This window comes from Pteropus vampyrus, unplaced genomic scaffold (genome assembly GCF_000151845.1).
Source record: "Pteropus vampyrus isolate Shadow unplaced genomic scaffold, Pvam_2.0 Scaffold755, whole genome shotgun sequence".
Lineage (NCBI taxonomy): Eukaryota > Metazoa > Chordata > Mammalia > Chiroptera > Pteropodidae > Pteropus > Pteropus vampyrus.
Genome location: NW_011889536.1, coordinates 307,575 through 324,327, shown reverse-complemented (window position 1 = coordinate 324,327; position 16,753 = coordinate 307,575). Strand labels below are relative to the sequence as shown.

General features: G+C 39.8%; 1 protein-coding gene across 1 annotated transcript in view; it reads left to right on the top strand.

The window, feature by feature from the left end:
* POU2F3 (POU class 2 homeobox 3) overlaps window positions 1-16,753 on the top strand; it is a 74,087-nt gene that overhangs the window by 17,004 nt on the left and 40,330 nt on the right. The window contains exon 3 of the mRNA XM_011385710.2: window positions 14,134-14,168. Within this exon, the coding sequence (XP_011384012.1) occupies window positions 14,134-14,168 (35 nt within the window). The remainder of the gene's footprint in view (window positions 1-14,133; window positions 14,169-16,753) is intronic.

Sequence of the window (16,753 nt, the reverse complement as noted above, 5' to 3'; positions counted from 1 at the left end):
ATCATGAAAACTCCCAAATCCACAGACTGTCAGAGATAGAGGGAACCTAAGAGAGCATCCTGTCCTGGAGTAGTAAGTGAGTTTCTTCAGGAGAGCTGATCTTGATCATAGGTGGTAGTCACTGAGCACTGAGTTTAAGAAAAAGGACACAGGGATCCATGGGCATGGCTTGCATACATGCTACATTTTTTGCTATTGCTATCTACATCCTCAGAGGTAAATTGACTAGACCAAGGACACTCAGATAGTGGAGAACTGAAACTCAGATCTTCCAACTCCTAAGCCAGTGCTCTTCCCACAGTCTGTCACAGGTCTTCCTGCGTCCTGTTCTTCAGGTGGCTTCAGGGGCTATCCTAGGTTCCTCCTGCGTATTTCTTCACTGCTGCAAAGGAGGTAGCAGGAATGCAGACAGAAATGTTTTTGTTGAAGGCTACTGAGATTAAGCCACTTGCCTGAAGTCCAGTATAAAACAGCTTTTAAAGTAACCGTCAGGATCAGTTTACCTTATATTTGCTACATAGAACTCTGACTATTAGGCAACACTTCCCAGTTCCTAGGAGGAATGTTAAGTAACAAAAAAAGATAGGCGTGGTGTGTTTGTTGGGTCCTGGAAAAAAATGTTTTGACTGGTTTAAATGACTGCACTGGGAAGTCTCTTGGTTTGCTCTGATGGCTGCCTATCCAGGAGCATCTCCAAGGTACTGGTGACTAATAATTGCTATCTGAGGAAGTGCTAGCAAGTTGCCAAGAGGTCATAAAGTATCACTGGAAGTCTTACTGGGTTATACTGGGAGTGGAGCTGATGAGAAGAGAAGCAGTCCAGTAATGGGAGAGATACAGCCTTATTGCCGATTGCTCTCTGCATTGTTTACCAGGCAGAAGTGAAAAATCCTGCTTGAACAGTTTTCCATTCTTGTACTTCCACCTCCTTCACCCAGAGAATTACTCCCCAGGCAAACTCTGCATCCCAGTGCTGCCAAAGCTATGCAAATCAGTAGGGCCTGTGAAGCTGCAGGCTGAAGTGGGAAAGAAGAGGGCTGGCCCCAGAAGGGCTTCTACCATCTAGTTGGTCAGGGGTCCTGGCCAAGCAGCTCAGCACTGCTGACCTGGTACCCACCAGATGTCATGGGAGGAGAGGTAGTGTTGGAAGTTGCTCTTGACTCCCAGGCACCTCCCTTGGCTTTTCTCACAGGACTCCACTGGGTATTATGGCCATCCTGGCCTAAGAAGATTCTATGCAGAATCCTGAGTCTCTGCACTAATTCAATGTGCTTTTACCTTCTTTTGATCACTAAATCCAATATTTCTATGGATGGCGATGTGGTCTTCATATTTAACCCAACTCCCTCTACCTGCAGCCCTGGCCTCTTACATTGTAGAGAGCTCTTGGATATAGAGGAACAGGTCTGGGTACAATGTGGGACCAGGGAAATGCTGGAATTGGTGGGAGCTAAGCTGAGGCTTGGATAGAGTCCTTAGATGTTAACAATGGATTCATGCTAGAGTGGGAAGAATATACCACATTGTGGTGGAGACATGGGTTTCGTCTCCCCCTGAGATCATTCCCAACACATGCTCATATTTTAAAAGCTCTGTCACTTTGTATATATCACTTAACCTTGTTGAGACTCAGTTTCTTTATCTGTAAAATGGAGTGAATAATAATGCCTCATCTTCCTAAAGCAGGGAACTAGCCCTGATGATCTCCTGGGGTCCTTCCTAACCCCATGAACCAGGGTTCCAAGGTATTGGTTCTCCTCCTGCTTTCTTACTGGGACCTCATGACCCAGTGATTTCCAGGGGACCATGAGAACCAAAGAGACCTGGAGAGACCCCAACTAGTGCCCTTCCCACTTGGCACAGATCTCATTTGCCCCCTAGATCTTTAAATATGAGATTCTGAAGCCTCTTTGTGAGCTCTTTCCTCCCTACTTTCCCCTCTGCATCCTAATCTTTTATTTGTGTGCAGAACAAAAAGGACAGAGGGAAATGGTGAAGAGTGTCCTTCCTGTGCCTCTCTATGCACATGCTACAGACAATGACTGGCTTCTGGGAGGGGAAGAAAAAGCTCTGGTACATTTCAATCATTTGCATTGAACCCTAAGACTTCAGAGATGGAAGGAATTTTAGAGGTCACCCGAGATCCCCCTCTTGATATATCAAATTGCCTCTTAATTCTAAAACCACTTCTGTAACATCCCTGAAATAGGCAGCCTTTGCTCAACTATTCCTAGCAGTGGGGAACTCTGTCTATGTGAACGTGTAGGTTTCACTGCTGTGCATTTCCACTTCTTATGAAATTCTTTCTTATAGTGAGGAGAAACCTACTCCCCAGCAGCTTCCACTATTGGCCCTTGTTCTGCTCTTTGGAGCTGCAGGCTAAGCCTACTTTGCTTCCATGTCAATATTTGGGGAGGAAGGAAAAATCCACTGACATTTATTTAAGCACTTACTATGTACAGGCACCATGCCAAGTGCTTTTAAATATTTCCTTATTAAACGGTTTTTAAAATTTTTTTTATTTTGAAAACCTTCAGACATACAGAAAAGAGAGAAAACAGTTTAACAAACAACTATACACTCATCACCTGGGTTTAATAATTATTAACATTTTACCATATTTGCTCCATCCATTTTTTTTCTGAAATATTTTGTTTTTAACTTTTTATTGTGGACATTTTCAAACACACACAAAAGTAGAGAGACAAATAAAATGAGCCACATATTCATTACCTACTCTCAATAACCATAAAATTTCCGTCATTCTTGTTGCTAGAATATTTTCTTGTAAATTATAGACATTATAACATTTCAGTCCTAAATATGGCAATATGCATCTCTAAAACATGAGGGCATTATCCTTTTTTTTTAACCACAATGCCATTATCACACTTAAATAATCATTTACTTCTCATGGCAATCCAATGAAGGTTTTATCTGAAGGCAAGTGTTCTCTAAGCTAAATATCCTTTCTTCATCTATTGTGATATCTAGGCTCCTTACCATCTTGGTCCTTGTGTTTTTTTGCCCAGTTCATTGGGGTCTCTTTTAAAAAATGGTACCCTAAACTGGGCTTGATGCTGTCAGTCAGAGATCTTCAATGATCTGTATGTCTGTTAATGCATAGGATAGCATTAGCTTTTTAAGCACCCAGGTGCAGCACATTTGGGGCCAATACTGAGCTTTAGTCAACCAAAACTCTCTTTTTTGTTGTTTCTTTTTCACATAAGATACTCTAACACCAAGGTACCCTATCTTCCCTTACTCTTAAGGAACTGCAGTATATTTATTTCTAAATAATGACTGCCAATACACATTTTTTTTTTCATTCTTATTTTCTGTTTTGGGGGGGACATATTAGATTCCTTTGGGAGATTTAGCATCTTTAAAAATGTAAAATAGAGTATAGATATTTTGATGGACAAGTATCTTAAACTTGATGCACACTTGAATTTTTAATCCCGATATTTATTAGTTATGATTATTCCTATTGTTAGTGACAGTTTGAGGTTGGTTATTGGTATTAGTGAAGAAACTATTAGACTTCACATTGTAGCAGATAGTCTTTTGTTTAGCTTTATTGAGGTATAATTAACAAAATCATAAGATAGTATATTGTGATGATTTGTTATATGTAAACATTGTGAAAGGATTCCCACTATGTAGTTAATTAACACATTCATTACCTCACATATTTATCTTTTTTCTTTTTGGTGAGAACATTTACGTTCTACTCTCTTAGCAAATTTCAATTATATAACACAGTGTTATCAACTATATCACCATGTTTACATTAGATCCTCAGATCTTGTTCATCTTATAGCTGAAATTTTGTGCCCTCTTACTGACCTCTCCCTATTTCCCTATGCCCAGCCTCTGGCAACCACTTTTCTACTTACTGTTTCTATGAATTTGACTTTTTTTTTTTTTTTTAGATTCCTCATATAAGTGATACCATGTATGCATGCAGTGTTGTCTTTCTCTGTCTGGCTTATTTCACTTAGCATAATGACCTCAGGTTCCATCCATGTCGTTGCGAATAGGGTTTCCTTCTTTCTCATGGATGAATAATATTTCATTGTATATATACTGTACCATATCTTCTTTATACATTTATCTGATGATGGACACTTAGGTTGGGTCCATATCTTGACTATTGCGAATAATGCTGTAGTAAACATGGAAGTGCAGATATCTCTTTGATTTCCTTTTTTCATTTGGCTATATGCCCAGAAGTAGGATTGCTAGATCATATTGAGCAGGTAGTCTTAAAGTTAGGGCATACCTTTGTGCAATTTGACTACTTCAGTTTACTACCCAATATGAATTAGAAAAATAGATTTCTGGGTTAGAGTATTTGCCTAAACAGAATTTCCTAATTAAAAAAAAAATCTTTAGTCTACTTTTTTTAAAAAAAAATTTATTGGGGTTAAAAAACACATAAACTGAAATTTAAACATAAAACTTAAAGTTTAAACATTAACTTTACCCTCTTAACAATTTCTAAGTGTATAGTTCACCCTCCCTTATCTTTTATTATACAGTTGATTTTTTAACCTAAATGCAGGGATTTACATTAATTCCTATTACATTTTATCTTGTTGATTCTGGCCTCTTATTAGAAGCCACCAAAATATTTTCTAATCCTGATTCCATTATCCAGATTTCTGTATTAATCTCCCTCTCTGCTTTGAATCACTTCCAAATTCAATCATTATCTATCCTGTTTATTTCCCTAAGCTGCTGCTTAAAGTCTAATCATTGGTTTTCTCTGTGTAAGACACTGGATGCAATGCATTTAATGGGAAAGTTGTGTGAGTATATAGGCGTTGAGAAATCCAAGCTTTAGTTCTGATTCAGGTTCTCTGAGGCTGTATGACTTTGGCAAGGTGCTTCCCCTCTGAGGCTGGACTTCAGTGTTCTTCCAACTCTAAAAGATTACTGCTCCATATGTGTGTGTGTCCTGCTTTGTTTTTTTTTCTGCAAGCAGCCACCACTTTCTAAAGAGGGAGCCAGAGCTTGGAAATAGAATGTGTTCAGATTTCTGCAAATGTGGTACCTGCATTTTTCAGCTCTGAATAGAAGATTCATTTTTGTAGCAATTTCTTAGTAATTTGAGTCAAACATGAGCCATTAGGCACTTACTAAGTGTTGGACACTTTTAGACATTCAAGGTACAAAAATGAATAAGATATAATATAATACCCTTGGCCTCTAGGAGCTCACACACACATGATGGAAACAGACACGCTAAAAAATGTGATATGTGCTGTAAGAGATAGAAATAAGGGATGTGGAAACACAGAGGAGGAAATCCCTTATTTTGCTTTGGATAAGCTTCATGGAGGATGTGACATTTAAGTTGAGTTTTGGAGGACAAGGGTGTATTTTTTTTAGGGAAAGAGAAGCATTCCAGTCAGAGAGCAGAGTGTACAAAGTCCCTAACATAGGACCAGGCTCAACCTGTTTGAGGAACAGCCCAGGATGTCTGGAACCCAGCTCCACAATTGATTAGCACTTCCCAGTTTACAAAGCGTGGTCACCGGCTTTATCTCACTGTAGTTTTACCATATTCCTGGGAAGTGGCTAGAATGTGAATTATGACCTTATTTTGCCATTGAGACACCTGAGACTCTAGAACTTCCTGCCTTGACCAAGGTCACACAGCATGTAAGTGGTGAAGCCAAGGCTTCCACTCCAGTCCTTTGACTTCAAATCCAGGATTCCTCCCAGTATAGCCTGCTGCTCCTCCATATAACATCTTAAAAGGACAGAAAAAGAAATTTCTTGTCATCGTGGACCAGTATTTCACACAACGTAATTATTGCATCCCCTCCTTTCTCTGGGAAAGAGGAGCACTTTCCTCCCTATTCCAAAGATGAATAAATTGAGTCCTGGGAATGACTCGCCAGTCACCTCCCAATCCAGAGCATTAGGGCAGCAGTAGAACCTCAGTGAGCTAGATCTTGATACAGAGTTCCCAGGCAACATCTTCCTGGCCTTTCCTATAGGCTTGGTGAGAAAAGGTGCCAGGTGGAACAAGTCCAGTTGACCATAGGAGAAAAGCAGGAACAAACCCAGCAATAAAATGAGGGCTGAGATGGTTCCCCCTCAGCCAGATCTGGATAGAGAATCAACAGTGTCATCAGATATTAACTAATGTCTCTATTGGACTATATCATAAATCTCAGTCTAGACCCCCAAATGCTCTGAGCTTCTTCTCACAGGTAGTAAGCCATGAGAAAAGCCATGTCTCCTGAGAATACACTTACCTGCTTAGCAGTGGAAACAGAATCAGAATAGTGGAAATGAGCCCTTACTAAGTGTCCAGCCCTGTGCTATGTGCCATTCTCTGGTCTCCTGCAGTGTTATGAGGTCAGTCTCCTGGGAGGCCCTGGCTGGCCCGGGCATCTCCAGTCCAACCATTCAGTTATCCCAGGATTCAAAGAAAATTAAGCAGAGATACCAATGCAGGTAAGAATGAATTTTATGAGAAAGAGAAACTCCATCACTAGACTACAAGTGCAACAGGTGCATCCTCATGATAAGAGGCTTCTTGAGAAAGACCATGAAAAAACTTCTGGGCAAGAGAAACTGTTAGCTTTGTTGGCTGATGAGTTTTAAAATTAATCTCTGAATTCTGCTTGCTCATGTTTTTCATTTTTTGGATCTCACAAACAACATGATAATGGCATTCACAGGAATCAAAAGCAAAGATCTTCTTTAATTGTCCACAAACATGGTGAATCTTTCCAAGCTCAACTGTGTTGGCCCAGCAGTGTTTCTCTCACTTTCTAGGTCTTGTTCACATGTATATTATTACCTCCTGGAGACATCTTCTCTTCTTGCTGTCCAGACACCATATTTGTCTAGTCTTCCTCCTACTTTGGTGCCTAGTCTTTCTCATTCTCCTTTGCTGGCTCTTCATCATTATCCCAAACTTAACCTTTTTTTCTTCTTCATCTGGATGCAGTTCCTTTGTAACCTCACTGAGTCCTATGTCTTTATATACCACCTATAAATTGATAACTACCCACTTTTTTACTTCTGATTTGACACCTCTCCTGAGCCCAAACTCATTTTCCTACCTCCTCTGAGATACCTAATTGACATCTCAAGCTTAATTTGTCTAAAAATGTAGCTTTTGATTTTCTACTACCAGCCTATTCTTCCTAAAATCACCACCATACCAGGGAATGGCACCCCCATTCACTCCATTGAAAAAAGGGCAAACCCAAGGAATCCTCACCTTCTCTTGAACCCCACCTTCTATCCATCAGCTAGTACTGTTAGCTATCAATTCAAAACAAATTCTAAATCTAGGCCCTTCTCACTACCTTCTCTGCTACCCTTCCATCCAGCCACTGCTCTCTCTTACCTGAGCCACTGCAATAGCCTCCCAGTTGGTCTCTCTTACCACTCTCTCACCCCCTACAGTGAATTACTGCAGGTTTAAACACTTAAATCAGATCATGTTATTACTCTGCTCTGAACCCTCCATTACTTCTCATTGTCCTTGGCATGAAAGCTGAAATCTTTACCATCAATCCACATCATCTCTTCACTGGTTACCCTCATCTACTTCTCTCTGGCCATGCTAGCCCCATTACTGTTTCTCAGCATGCAAGCCTGTTTTTGCCTTAGGTCCTGAACCTTCTGGAATGATCTTCCCTAGACTCTCAAAAGATTGGGTCCTGGGGATTCCAGTCAAGATAGAATAGTATATAAACACTGTGGTTGTTTCCTCCTGTGACCACATTAAAATTACAACTAAAGTATAGAACACTCAACCTGGATAACCTGAAGACTAGCTGAACAGAAGTCCTATAACTAAAGATATAAAGAAGAAGCCATGCTGAGACTGATAGGAGGGGTGGAGATGTGAAATGGGCTGGCCCCACACCTACTTATGGCAATTGAAAATTGGGAGGGATATCTTAGCTACAGAGGTCCTCCCTAAGGAACGAGAGGTCCTAGCCCCACACCAGCCTCCCCAGTCCAGAGCACTAGCACAGGAAGAGGAGCCCCCACAACTTCTGGCTGTGAAAATCAGTGGGGATTCTGTTTGTACAGTGAGACAAAGGTCTGATGGAAAACCAGGTGTCTCTTAAGGGGCCCATGCACAGACTCTTTCATTCCCAGGCACTTATCTTGGGCTCTGGTGGAGGAACAGCAGCTCCTGAGGTGCTAGAGACATACAGGGAATGACTGAGTTGTGTGGCTTCAGAGTGAGGGCTGAAGGGATAGCTACCATTGTCCCTGTGTTGAGTTGAGCCCTCCTCCCACACAGTCAAATCTGAATCTGCATTGGCCTGGTGAACTCTACTCACTCTACCCTAGTGATGTCATGGGACCCCACCACACTCAACACACATATGCTTGAGGCTCTTTCTGCAGTGGGCAGCTGGCGTTGACCCACACTGCAGTCTTCGAAAGTTCTTAGGGGTATTTGGGCCCCAAGTGGGTGGCAGCTGGCCTTGGTGTGCTCTATGAGTTTTGCTGAGTGGCCCTGGGCTCACTACTGGTGCCAAATTGGAATCTGCATTAACCTGGTGAACACCATCTGCCTGTTTCACCCACCTCACATACTGCACAAGTCTTTTTCATTATTTGAACCTTAGGGGCATCTGGCAGGTGGTGGCAGGCCTCAAGGTGCCCTGGGCCTTTTGCTGAGCTGCTGCAGGCCTAGTACTGGTAGCAGCCAGCCTCGATTCACAGTGTGGCCTTTCTCACATGCATCCAGGTCCAGCATAGGCAGCAACCAATGTGAATCACTTTGTACATCCTACCAGGTAACCCTGGTCTGTTGACAAGCAGCGGCTAACCTTGGCCTGCAAGGGAGACCCTCCTAAGAGGCCCCAGAACCAGCATACTCAGTGGCCAACTTCAGACCACAACAGAGCACCACCTGATTAGCTCTATAAGCATCACACACAAAGGGTGGTCTCAGCAGGCACCAGAGACCACTGGGACAAATTCCACTCTGTAGGGTCAGTTCCTGCATAGCAGCTCATATGCCATGGTCATGGCCAATTCTCACAATAAGTCAGCCTAAGAGTCAGTCTCACCTAATGATGTGCCAACAGCAACCAAGTCTCAACTACAACAGGAGGGCACACACAACCCACACAAGGGACACTCCTGGAGCACGTGGCTCACGTGATCAGGGAGACTGTGTCAGTGGGCCCTATAGGACATGCACTACAAGAGGGGAAGACATGGCAGATCTACCTAATAAATAGAAACAAAGATAGAAAAACAGCCAAAATAAAAAGTAAACATGTCCCAAATGAAAGAACAGGAGAAAATTGAAAAAGAACTAAAGGAAATGAAAGCAAACAATAGACCAGTTCAAAACACTAGTTATAAGGATGTGCAAGAAACTTAGAACTTCAACAAAGAGATAGTAAGCATAAAAAGGGGACATAAAACTATAAAAAAGAACCAGTCAGAAATGAATACAATAACTGAAATGAAGAATACAGTAGGAGGAATCAATAGCAGATTAGATGAAGCAGAGGATCAAATCACCATTTGGAAGACAAAGTAGCAGAAAACACCCAATAAGAACAACAAAATAAATGAGGATAGTTTAAGGGACCTATGAGACAACATCAAGCATAACAACACTCACATCATAGAGGTACCAAAAAGAAAAGAGAGCAAGGAATTGAAAACCTAATTGAAGAAATAATGACTGAAATCTTCCCTAACTTGGCAAAGGAAATATACATACAAGTCCAGAAAGCACAGAGAGTCCCAAATGAGATGAACTCAAAAAGGCCCACATCAAGACACATCATAATTAAAATGCCAAAGGTTAACTACAAAATGAGAATCCTAAAAGCAGCAAAGGAAATGCACCTACTTCCTTACAAGGGAGTTCATAAAACCGTCAGCTGATTTCTCAACAAAAACTTTACAAGTCATAAGGAATTGGCATGAAATATTCAAAGGGATAAAAAGCAAGGTCGTACGACCAAGATTACTCTACCCAGCCAGGCTATCATTTAAAATTGAAGGAGATAAAGAGCTTCCCTGACAAGAAAAAGCTAAAAGAGTTCACTACCAACAGGCCACTATTACAAACAATGTTAAAGGGGCTTCTTTAAGAAGAAGGAGAAAAAAATCAAAATATAAATAACAAAATGGCAGTAACTACATACTTATCAATAATTACTTTAAATATAAGTTGATTAAATGCTACAATCAAGACACTGTGGCTGAGTGGATAAGAAAACAAGACCCATACATATGCCACTTACAAGAGACCCACTTCGGACCTAAAGACCCACACAGACTGAAAGTAAAGGGATAGAAAAAGATACTTCATGCAAGTGGAAATGAAAAAGAAAGCTGGGGTAGCAATACTTATATCAGACAAAATAGACTTTAAAACAAAGGCTCTAATACAGAGAAGGACATTACATAATGATAAAGGGATCAATCCATCAAGAGGATATAACCCTTGTAAACAGTACCCAACATAGGAGCACCTAAGTATATAAAGCAAATACTGACAAACATAAGGAGAGAGATCTATAGTAATACAGTAATAGTAGGGGACTTTAACACCCCCATTGACTTCAATGGATAGATCCTCCAGACAGAAAATCAACAAGGAAACAGCAGTTTTAAAGGACACATTAGACAAGATGAATAAATTGATATTTTTTTAGTGCATTTCACCCCAAAGCAACAGAATATACTTTTTTTTCCTAGTATACATGGAACATTTCCCAAGATCACATGTTAGGCCACAAAACAAGTCTCAATAAATTTAAGAAGATTAAAATCATATCCTTTTTCACTGATCACAATGAAATTAAAAATCAATTACAAGAAAAAAAAAACCTGAAAAACACACAAAAACTTGAAGGCTAAATAACATACTACTAAACAATGAAAGGGTTAACAAAGAGATCAAGGAAGAAATACAAAGAAACCTCGTGACAAATGATGACAAAAACACTAAGAGACTTAGCCAAAGCAGTTCTGAGAGAAATTCATGGTAATACAGGCCTACGTCTAAAAGCAAGAAGAATCACAAACAATCTAACCTCATACCTAAAGAAACTAGAAAAAGAACAAACAAAGCCCAAAGTAAGTAGAAGGAAGAAAACAATAGAAATCAGAGGGGAAATAAAGAAAGTAGAGTCTAAAAAAAAAATACAAAAGATCAATGAAACTAGGAGCTAGTTCTTTGAAAAGACAAAATTGATAAACCCTTAGACTCAAAGAAGAGAGGACTCAAATAAATAAAATCAGAAATGAAAGTGGAGAAGTGACAGTTGATTCCACAGAAATACAAAGGAGTATAAGAAAATACTACAAATAATCATATGCCAACAAATTGGACAATCTAGAAGAAATGGATTAATTTCTAGAAACTTACAATATTCCAATACAGAATCAAGAAGAAACAAACTCTGAATAGACCGATTACTACTAACAAAATGAAAACAGTAATCAAAAAACTCTCAATAAATAAAAGTTCTGAACCGAATGTCTTCGCAGGTGAATTGTAGCAAACATTCAAAGAATTACATACCTGTCCTTATCAAAAAATTTAAGAGAAGTCTCCCAGGCTCATTTTATGAGGCCACCATTACCCTGATTCTAATATCAGACAAAGATACTATTAAAAAAAATTATGGGCCAATATCCCTGATGAACACAGATGCAAAAATCCTCAACAAAATATTAGCAAACTGAATTTAGGAATACATTAAAAAGATCATACACAGTGATCAAGTGAGATTTATTCCTGGGATACAAGATAGTTTCGGTATCAGCAAATCAATTAACATGATACACCACATAAACAAATGGAAGGATAAAAACCATATGATCATATTAATAGATGCAGAAAAAGCATTTGACAAAATCCAGTGTACATTTATGATTAAAAGTCTCCGCAAAGTGGAAATAGAACATACCTCAACATAATAAAGGCCATATATAACAAACTCACAGTTAACATCTTAATGGTGAAAAGCATTTTCCTGAAGCTCAGGAATAAGACAAAGATGTCCACTTTTAACACTGTTATTCAACATAGTATTGGAAGTCCTAGCCATAGCGATCATACAAGAAAAAGAAAGAAAAGCCTTCCAAATTGGAATGAAAGATGGAAAACTCATTATTGGCAGATGACATGAACTATATAGAGAAGATCATAAAGATTGCACCAAAAAACTATTACAACTGAATTCAGTAAAGTAGCAGGATACAAAATCAATATTCAAAAATTGATTGCATTTTCATACATCAATAATAAACTACTGGAAAGAGAAATTAAGAAAACAGTCCCATTTACAATTGCATCAGAAAGAATAAAATACTGAGTCATAAATCTAACCAAGGATGTAAAAGACCTATACATGGAAAATTATAAGATATTGAGGAAGGAAATGAAGAAGATACAAATAAATGGAAGGAATAGGAATGCTCATGGATAGGAATAATTAATATTGTTAAAATGGCCATACTACCCAAACGATCTATAGATTCAATGCAATCCCTATCAAAATACAAATGGCATTTTTTCACAGAACTATAACAAATAATTCTTAATTTATATGGAACCACAAAAGATCCCAAATAGCCACAGCTATTTGAAAAAGAAAAACAAAGTTGGAGGTATCACACTACCTGATTTCAAACTATACTACAAAGCTATAGTAATCAAAACAGCATGGTACTGGCATAAAAACAGACACAGAGGTCAGTGGAACAGAATAGCCCAGAAATAAACCCATGCCTATATAGTCATTTAATCTATGACAAAGGAGGCAAGAATATACAGTGAAGTAAAGACAGTCTCTTTAATCAATGGTTTGGGGAGTACTGGACAGACACTTGCAGAAGAATGAAATTGTATCACTTTCTTACACCATATATAAGAATAAACTCAAGAAAGATTAAAGACTGAAACGTAAGACCCCAAACCATAAAACTCCAGAAGGAAACATAGGCAGTAAACTCTCTTATATTGCTCTTAGTGATATTTTGGGGGGTATGTCTCCTCAGGTAAGGGAAAGAAAAAATAAACAAATAGGACTACATCAAACTAAAAAGTTTGCATAGCCAAACAAACCACCAACAAAATAAAACACAGCCTACTTAATGGGAGAAGATATTTGCCAATGACACATCCAATAAGGGGTTAATATCCCAAATATATAATTCATACAACTTAATAGCAAAAAGACAATCAAATTTAAAAATGGGCAGAGGACCTGAACAGACATTTCTCCAAAGAGGGCATACAGATGGCCAATAGACATATAAAAAGATGCTCAACATCACTAATAATCAGGGAAAGGCAAATTAAAATCAAAATGAATTATCACTTCACATCTGTCAGAATGGCTATCATCAGTAAATCAACAAACAACAAGTATTGATGAGGTCGTGGAGAAAAGGGTACCCCTGCGCTCTTGGTGGGTTTGCAAATTGCTACAGCCACTGTGGAAAACAGTTTGGAGGTTCCTCAAAAAATTAAAAATAGATCTACCATATGACTCAGCAATCCTACTTTTGGGATTTTTCTGCTACTTTATACTTTAACAAAAGTTTTCTCTACTAAACACATATTTACTTTTCAACCCAACATTTATTATAAAAGGCAAAAAGATGAACAAAACGAGAAATGAAAGTTAGCGGTGGGTAGAAACAGGATTCACACCTGTCTACTTCACTTGATTTAGATGTCATCACCCCTGGAGAGCCAGGATGAGGGAGCACTTCTTGCCTTAGGGCAATTCCTTTAGTATTCATGGCTAGTCATTCCTTGCTTACTTATGAAAGCGTCTGTAATGGCTTCTGTCTAAGAGAGTGCAGCAGAATCCTTACTCTGGTATGGCAAGCTCTGATCCCAGGGGACTCTGAGTTTGGACAAATCAGTCTACTCTTTCCCTGATTATCCACCTCCCTGGAAGAGATTTTTCAAAGATTTTTCTAGAAAGCAGGGTAAGCAGGAGGATTCTAGCCATAGGGAAAGTGGTGTTCTTTTTCAAAATAAAGAAAAACTTCTCCAAAACATCCTATTTTTCCTCTAAACTTCAGTCTCTTCCATTCCTGCTAGCAACTAACATTTTCTTTCTTTTTCTTTTTTTTGATCTCTTACAGGAAATGATCGAAATGGCCTAGATTTCAACAGGCAGGTAAGGACTTTAAGAAGAAAACATTTATCGGATAAATCATTGGGGTCATTTATACTGTCGGGTATGGGAGATACAAAGAAGATTAAGTAAAGTTTTAGGGTGTTTATTCAGAGGCTCATACCTTTCAGGATTGGAAAGGGCCTTTAAAGGGCCTTTACCTTCAGCCCCTCCCCCAATTCACAATTCAATGTCTGAGTCACCTCTTTACTATCCCCTCAAAAGAATACTGACAAATGCAGCACCTATTTAGGATTTACTGCATGCCAGATGTGGTCCAGAGTCTAAGACAATAGCTCTTTCCTATCAAGCTCAACCTGAGTTGCTTCTTGGGCAAGTCTGTTTACATGGACTGACTGTGTATAGAGGAATTTATAGATGTACAAATTGTGAAGTACCTGGATTCTTCATGGAACTCCTGATTTACAAGAAAATGATAGGAGACAAAACAGGAGAAATAGAACAAAAAGAGCTTAGGAAGGAGTACATGACACAACTCAGTGGGACAATGTAAACACAAGCTTGGTGACTTTGAAGGAAATCAAGTTGGGTGAGTTGGAATTAATCAGAGAGGTTTTCAGGCAAGGTAAGTCAGCACTGGATGGATTGCAGGATGGATGGATGTGCATGTATAAAAAGAAAGTAAAGTGGAGGAAGAGGACTTACCTCTTAAGGTTAGAGGCTGATGGGAAATGTAGGTGTGAGGGCTGGAACAGGGTGTAACGTCAGAAGCAGAAGGTGGGAAGGGTTTGTTGGGAGGAGGAAGCCTAGGTTAAAGACAAGCAGGAAGCAATAATGAGGAGCCCTAAAGTGAGGCAGAGAGGTAAGAATTAGATACAAAATTGGAAAGCCTGAGTTTTGGTCCCGTTTCTGCCACCGACAGGCTATATAATTTTGTGGTCAAGTTGCTTAATATTTTTGGTCTAAGTTTTCTCAGCTGAAAAATTATTTTTCATTAATTTGGGGGTAGGGATTAGAGAAAATGTGTACTATGTCAGTCGTGGGAATACAAAGAAAATTAAGACATGGTTTCTTCTCTGGAGGAGCTCAAAGTCTAATATGAAGTGTGGAGGAGTAGAGATGTTGGGAGAGGGAGAGGGGAAGGAAAGGAGAGAGAAACTCTTAAATGAATACTTATAATACAATTTCATTCATGTTTTACTAGAGATATGTAAAAATCATGGTGGCAAATAGAAATGGAAATAGTTCATTCTTCCTGAGATCTCAGAGTAGGCTTCATGGAGGAGGTGATATTTTTGTCTACTTCTGAAGGAGTTTTCAGGCAGAGAAAAAAGGGCTAGAGAGGGAGATAGCCAGGGGGAGGAGAAGATAATCCCAATGTTTTGGCACATTGAGTAACCACTAGGGTCCCTTCCCACTCTGATATTCTGAGTGTAGGTTTAGATGAGAGTCTGAGTTGGAGCTGGAGGTAAAACTCAGACATGTTCTTCTCCTTTATATGCAGAGTGATTTGCTATTACTACTAACATTTCTAAAATTGGGCTGTTAACTCTGGTTACATCCTTCACAGTCAGAGAGAAGGATAATCTTGAAACCTAAGCCAAAACCTCTTAGGCAGGCAACTTCCGCAATTTTGAACATTGGGAAAGTTTGCTAACAAATGGAAGCCAACTACTCTCTCTTCCTCTACTCAAGACCTAAAACAGAGATAGGCTTCAATTAAGGAGTCATCTAGGTTGGCTATGAGAAAGGACTTTTAGCCAATATGGTTTATTAAACACTGGAACAGTTACCAAGGGAAGGAGACTGTAGAATCAGCTTCTTACTGAGGTCTTTAAATATGAGACAGATTTTTATCTAAGAAGTAGTTGGGCCAGGTTTGCTTTAAGGTCAGGAAGATAGAAGTGAGTCTCAAGGATTCTATGATCCTGAAAGAGAGTCTAAGTAGGTTGAGATACAGCCTGTGCCCTAAGCTTTCTGCCCTGATGTCTGAGGATCCCAGCCTAGGGTTTACCTCTTACTGCCCCAGGCCTTTGGATGAGATGTACAGGGAGGAGCCCATCCCACACCAGATATGGCCCTACCAGCCCAGCCCAGAGGTGGCCCACTCCATAGGCCCAGTGGGTTTGCCTGCTTATGTGATCTTTCTGAAGGTTGAGAAACCCTCGTGTTTATGACAAGGTTGGGGCAGCCCCTCTGGCCTGGGGCAGCCTACAGAGAGGTCCCTGACCCTTTGAACATCTTTGGAGTGTGGTTTTCCCACCAGTTATGAGAAAGTTTCCTTGCTTCTGCCAGGAGTGGGCCTCCCTTGAGTTCATTTCCCTTGGATGAGCCTCATGAGATAGTTATTCCCTCCCTGTTCGGGAAGGGTTTTGGATTTCTTGTTATTGACAAGAACAGACATGACAGATTTTTTCTTTAAAGAAAGGGGAAATTTTGGAGGAAGAGAGGCTTAGCTGGGCCACACTTATTTACACACTTAGACTGGAGCAATTCTCTGCTCATAAACACACACCTCCACGCCCTCCCCAAGGTTTCTCCTCGCTCCCTCTCACTCTCTCCATCAGATGTCATCAGATACCAACACCCACACGCTCACATTCACACCAGCTCACCTGTGGGCCTAC